The 6,620-nt window shown below is 40.9% G+C and overlaps 1 protein-coding gene across 1 annotated transcript; it reads right to left on the bottom strand.

Moving 5' to 3' along the window:
* Positions 1–260: 260 nt before the first annotated feature.
* Positions 261–5,773, bottom strand: PLGRKT (plasminogen receptor with a C-terminal lysine). The gene is made up of 5 exons (XM_063295074.1): positions 5,624–5,773; positions 4,866–4,952; positions 1,942–2,072; positions 807–916; positions 261–707 (listed from the first exon to the last, which is right to left on the bottom strand). Exons 2-5 carry the CDS (start codon positions 4,944–4,946, stop codon positions 586–588), a joined length of 444 nt encoding a protein of 147 aa, XP_063151144.1. The 5' UTR covers positions 4,947–4,952; positions 5,624–5,773; the 3' UTR covers positions 261–585.
* Between the last annotated feature and the right edge of the window lie 847 nt (positions 5,774–6,620).

Raw genomic sequence — 6,620 nt, 5'->3', positions numbered from 1 at the left:
GACTGGCTGCACCCTTCTTTGAAAATACTTGGAGTACTCCCATGTGCACAAGCACCATACAGGTAAGTTGAAATGGTTTCTTTTTAGTAACATGTCTTTACTCTGTTCCTTTCTCTGGCATTACTATGCATTTTATGATCTATTCCAATTATAACTAGCTAATTCCCTACAAAGGGTATCCAAGTCAGCCTACAGAAAAGGATGAAATAATAAAATGAACAAAAACAATAGTAGTTTAAAAATAATAAAAATCAATAGGATTTGTATTGTATTAAATCATTTTATTTAATAAAGCAGGTGACATACAGACAATACTTTTTAAAAAGTTTCACCTTATTTGGTTAGGGTACTGTAAACAATTTGCTTCAATGATCTATCCATAGAAACTGCCTGTTCATACCCTTAATTGAAATGGTTAAAAATATGCCTCTCTCTTTTTTGGAATGGAAAACGAGGATCTGGCTGTAGCCCCCTTACATTCCTTTCCTGCTGGACAAAATGAACTTTTCATGTTTTGGAAAAGGCTCTGCATGCCACGCTTGTGTCAGAGTTTAAGTCAGCAACGTGATTATAAATGCATATACTTTATTTCTCAATAAAAATTTTGCTTTGTGCTCGTCTGGCTTTTTCAAGACCTTCAAAAGTGAGGGGTCCTTTTGGCATTTCTAGCACAGCATATTCTGTGTCGATTATGGTCTCAGCTTCACCTGAAGAAAAAGATGGATTTGTGTATGTATTGCATCTGTTTTATAAGAGCAGAGATAATCATTGATACTGACTTTGGGTAAGGAGTATATGGTACTTACGTGTCATTCTTTGTAGTAATGTTCCATACCCCATATCATACTGGTAGGCAAGTATGAAACTCAAAGGAACAATTGGAAGAAAGAGTTGAGGTTTCTTATTTTTAATTGCTCTGTATTAAAAAAAACTAATATAATCAATGTTCAGATAAAATAAAACAGTTTAAACACCATATATTACGATTTCTTAATATAAGCATTTGCTGGAATTAAACACATTTTGTGGCAATGAAACTCTATAGTTTTTAGTTTATAGCCTCACTTGGGATAATATGCAAATAATATGGCTAAACAAATCTCACACACATTCTATTTTTTTATGTCCTAGCAATGTCATTTTGCTAACAATTATGCTGAAATGTTGAGGAAAGGACTGTGGATCCTACGTTTGATTAATTAGTTGCTGTAAGGGCTTTTTCAGCTGAACAGTTTATAGCACAACAATGTGACATTATTACTCATTTATTGTAAATTTGTTTCTGGCCATCTTAACTGAAGATAATTCTGATAAATGCTTCAATTTGTTCTAAGATTGTTTTCCACACCAAAATGCAAAATATTTCTTGATTAGAAAATGCAGTACTCCCATTCCATTGGTTTACTCTATGCAAGCAAGCTATGAAGCACATATTGCTTGATACACCAGTGTGCTATAGTGGTTAAGGTGTAGGCCAACGAATGGAGAGTCAGCTTCAAGTCCATCCTGAGCTATAGAAGTTCACTAGATGAATCTGGACCACAGTCACTCAGACCAAACTATCTTAAAGGGGCAAAAATGAAGGATGGAGTGCTATGTATACTGCCTTCAGCCCCTGAAGGAAAGGTGGGATATAAATCTAACAAATGCAATTAAAAAGCAAGTGGAAGTAGTTAAACCCATCAGGAAGCATTGTTTTAATGTATCAGACAGCCAGTTTGGTGTACTGGTTAAGGCACCAGGCTAGAAACCGGGAGACCGTGAGTTCCAGTCCTGCCTTAGGTGCAAAGCCAGCTGGGTGACCTTAGGCCAGTCACACACACTCAGCCCTAGGAAGGAGGCAATGGCAAAACACTTCTGAAGAACCTTGCCAAGAAAACTGCAGGGGCTAATCCAGGAGTAAACATTGATTCAAAGCCCCCCCGCAAAAGAATTGCATACCCAATTGTTAGACCCACAGTTGCAAGTCCATAAAATGATCCAAAATACTTGAAAAACTCCCGTGTCCAAGCAATCTGCAAGGCCATCTGCCTCTCACGCATTTGATTTTGCATCAGAAGTTGCCTTTCTAGCTGAATGTAAAAAAGAAAAAGATTTTACTTATTCATTTCAATAACATTCCTACAGAGTAACTGTCTTCAGCTTCTATATAACTGCTACATATTTTCATAATAATTTGGGGATAAAGGAGAATATTTTAAAATAGTTGATGAATTATAAAACATCATGCACTTGTTCCAATTCCTGCATAAATATTTGTTCTACTTGCTTTGGCTAAATTAGAAAAGATGGGGCTTTCCCATTAGCTTCTGACAAAAAAGACAGGAGACTTGTTCAAGGTCTCAATATTATGGCGACTCCTGTTTGTCAAGATGAGGCAAAGATGATTAGCAAAATAGCTTTCAACCAGTCTACCTACTATGCTACTCACATAGGGCTTACGAATGTGTAATTCTGAACCAATGTTCACCCATAGTTGAGAACAACTCATACTGGAGCAAGCTGGATTTCAACCAGGAAGGACACAAGTACTAAACCACCCCAATATATTGAACTGCTTTTGAGCATCTCCACTGACGCAGTCTCTTAGCAGCATATGACACTTAACTATCACATGTTGCTATGGAAGATACATAATTCTGGCACAGGATTTAAAATTAATACAAATGATCCAGTTACTGCATCACTGCTTTTATGCTCAGCTTAAGAGAGAAATGCAACCAATGGTACAGAGGTGTAAACACCTGTTTCCTTTGCAAATATAAGGAATACCTGTGAAGAAGGGGTTATTTGGCAGCTGAGGCAATGTATGTGTAAAAGGTTGCTTAGCAAGCTTTGCAGACTATCACTGCATTATATATCACTCTCAACCTTTTACCTGCATTCCTCCTTGTAACAATTAAGATAAAGAGGACAACACAAGTTCCCTAATCTAACACCTCCTGAAAGGAGGAACAGCAGTGGCCACACCCAAGAAACAATTTTCCCTCTAAAAATATTCACGAAGGTCCACTTATCTAGGTTCTCAAGTTACTGGCCAGAGATGGAATTAGACCATCCCCAAGGGTTGACAGTGGAAACATGTCTTTGGCAGAAGGTAAATTATCTAAGTTCCCAAGTTATTGACCAGAGGTGGCATCAGAGTGTCCCCAGGTGCTAGGAAAGAGCAAGGGAGCCTGCGGTACTTAAAAATACGCCTCAGAGGGTCCACTCTCTGAAATAGTGACCAAGTCCCTGATAAGATGTGCTACCTAGCCATTTCCAGGTGTTACTGTTTATACTCCCTGACTCAAGAAAATTATAAAAAGGTGGCACCCCTACCCCCAGCCAGTTTGACCACAGTACAGGCATGAAGTGCTGGGAAGAAAAGCTGCTACACAACTACCAACTCCAGAGGTGTATCTGCTACCATGTCTTTGGAGGAGGGTTTCTCTCTACACGGCAGGTCAGTATGGCCTGCCTTCTCAGCAACTCTCTTAATATTTATTCAATAAAATCCTTTTTGGCATTTCATCCTGGTCTGATCTTATCGCCTCAGAATCTTAAAGAATCTGCAGGCCAAGAGGTAGCAACACACATATTCAGGAAGATGGTTTACAATAAGAAAGTGCGCTGGTATCATTCTTCTTTAACACTGGACGAAAGGATAGACATTTTAAGAGCGCCAGAGTTGCTCTGCTCCATTCTGCTTTAAAGTGCTGACCAATGAACAGAGACAGTTCTGTATTCAAGTCTTGTGGATGAAAACAATACTTGGAACAAGCTTGGCAGTCCTGGGCTGAAGTAGGAATTGAGTATGTAAACAGCCATAGGGAATTCTGGGAGTTGACGTCTACCCCTCTTAAAGTTGCCAAGGTTGAGAAACAGTGTTGTAGACCCATGCTTGAGAGCTTCCTGAAAATGCTATAATAAGAGTAAAGGACCAAAAGTAGTGTTGGTTGTAATATGGGATCCCTGAAAGGCAGACAAACATTCTAGCATTACTGGAGGAATTATAGGTCATCTCAAAGAGCTGCATGCAGACATTGGAATCCAAATACTGACAGAATCCAATTTTATCAGTGTGGCATGTCACCCATACATGCCAAGCTATCAGGTGATAAAGAATCTTAACAAAGGGAGATCTAGTCTGAAAGATTTCATTTAATGGTAACTAGCATATCAAGATCCAGAAAGAGCTGTATGAATTGGCAACTGCAACATTTCTTAAAAAAATATTTGCAGAAGTATCTGCAGAACTGGTCAGTACCAGTGATGACCAATTAACCCTATCACTCACTCACACAACCCATGCACTTCTATCTGTGCAGTTCATTCTCATGCAAAAGAGGACTGAAGCTCAGGATCTTTCCTTTGTCTCTTTGTTTGACAGAGACATGATTTATATTTTAGCTGGAAAGCTGCACAAAATGATGTCCTCATGTAGCGTTGTTACACATTGGTAACAAAAGTTAGAATGCAGTCCTGTATCTTCTTATCTGAACACAGTTTCAATGAAATCAGTAATTGACCTCTAAATAGAATATAGTGTGAATCTATTAAATAAAAAATAACTGAACTCAATGAGATCTACTTCTGAACTGACACATAGGATTCAGTTGTTAAAAAGGTCTCACAAGTGTATCCTAGTAGCTGTTAATTTGTTAGTTTTATTAGCAAATAAAATATAACGATCTCCCCCTGTCAAAATGCGGTGAAGTGGGCACCTTATTTTATCTTTTATTTTTCAATTATTGTATTTTAAAAAGGCTTGGCCTAATGTCTAAAAAAAACATTCTCAATTTTTTTCTAAATGTAAGAACAGGGCCATACAATATTTCTGAAATCCTTACATTGCTGCAAAGTTCTATAGTACAAAAACCAACCTGAAGCCGAGAATTCATGAGCATAAACTCCTGCTGATTCTTTAGGTTTTCGCTGACAGACTTTGAAAAGATGAATCCCATTTTGATCTAAGAGAATGAATTGCAACCATAATTAACAATATCCCAAATCCTTTACACCTAATAATGCTATCAGACAACCTGAAGAAACAAGATAACGTGGATGGATAGTTTTGCTGTGGCTGTAACTCGGGCTGAATTCGTATTAGGGCTACCAGATCTGGGCTGCAAAAAATCCAGGCCATACGAGGGAGTCAAAAAGGTACTGAAAACTATAAACTTGGTTCTGCTACCTTACTGGTGGCTGAGGTATCTGCAGCCCAGTTCTGGTACTCCTAGTTTACGCATGCTAAATCATAAACCCATCATTTACAAACCACAACTGCTAAGAGGGCGGCTTCGCGTCCTCGTTGAGAGAACCAACCTACGTGTTGCAGTTCACGCACCCCGAGTCAAACTTCCCAAATTCACTGGGGCGACGCACGTGCCGCCCAGCCGTAGCGTCTCGAGTATCCCAGCCTTCTCAAGGTTCTGTCCGAGAATGATGGGAGCTGTAGTCCAATATATCTGAAAATCGTCATTCGGGGACTGATTCCCACAGTCACAGCCACTGCGTATATACCATTGCTCCGTAAAGCCCCAATCGTGCACAAATAGCGAAGGGAGACCATTTTTCCCAACCGGCAGTCGGCCCTCTCCGTTCTCGGCCTCTCCTTAACCCAAACTTTGCCGTATCTTACCCTTTCGGCTTCTCGGGAGGCTTCTCTCAGTCAGAAACTCGGGCAGTTGGCCCAGGAAGCAAGAGACTTCCGGGCACAATTTTCCCAGCGCGGCCGACGAACAGATTGCCCGGAGTTTGTACTTGCGTTTAAACAGCGAAGGCATTTAAAGCAGGTGTGGGAGTCACGGGGAAGGGAGGGAAAGTTCCAGGGCAGGGAAGGACCCCGTGCTACAGGATTCACTTTTTAAATAGCAGCAACAAACTAACTTCTGCGGAAGATCGCCCGTATTGGGTTGGTAGCTATAACGTGCACCCCTTGGGAGAGTCAGTTTAGGTAAAGAGGCTCAGATCAGGGCTGCAAAACTCCGCCTGGCCACTAGACAGCAGCAAAGCGAGAACCCTCTAATTCTTTGCTGCCATCTACTGGTTGTCCGAAGTTCTGCTGCCAGGATCTGGATGCTCCAACGCCGGCTGGATGATGGCCCGGATGATAAAACTGCATTTTTCTACACGCCCTTCCTAAAAAACGAAGCTCAGTTGTACAGTACACCCATCTCTTTGTAACACCATCCCTTACTGAGATGCGTTTCATAGAGTCTGCTCTTGGGTGCAGCGACGATTGGGGCACCAAGAAAAAGAAAAGAGTTTGGAAAAGCCGATGACGCTTATATGCAGCTCAATAGGCTAGCCGCTGATACAGGGCTTCGTAGCTCAGAAATGCAAAATTAAATAAAGATAACCAGCTAGACAGGCACGAACGCTGCACTAAATTTGATTTTTAGACTGGAAAGAAGAACAGGAAAAGGGACCTGCCCGCAGGAGCATCGCAGGGAGCCGAAAAAGAATTAAGACGCGGCCACACCCTTGCGATCGAAGCCCCGCCCTCATTTACGTGCTGGAAGAGAAGTGTTGATAGCAAAGGCTGAGAGGATGTTCCTGGCCGCGGTTCTGGGCCCGGCCAGACTTGTAGCAATACGTGGAATACGTGTCCAGATCAAAGGAGGTGAAACACTTTT

The sequence above is a fragment of the Candoia aspera genome, chromosome 2 (genome assembly GCF_035149785.1).
Source record: "Candoia aspera isolate rCanAsp1 chromosome 2, rCanAsp1.hap2, whole genome shotgun sequence".
NCBI lineage: Eukaryota > Metazoa > Chordata > Lepidosauria > Squamata > Boidae > Candoia > Candoia aspera.
This window is presented reverse-complemented; position numbering and strand designations above follow the sequence as displayed.

Coding starts and splice junctions, on each gene's coding strand:
- PLGRKT (XM_063295074.1), bottom strand. CDS start 4,946: ATGGGATTCATCTTTTCAAAGTCTGTCAGCGAAAACCTAAAGAATCAG. Junction 2,073..4,865: donor TCATGAATTCTCGGCTTCAG/GTTGGTTTTTGT, acceptor TTTTACATTCAG/CTAGAAAGGCAACTTCTGAT. Junction 917..1,941: donor ACTGTGGGTCTAACAATTGG/GTATGCAATTCT, acceptor TTTTTAATACAG/AGCAATTAAAAATAAGAAAC.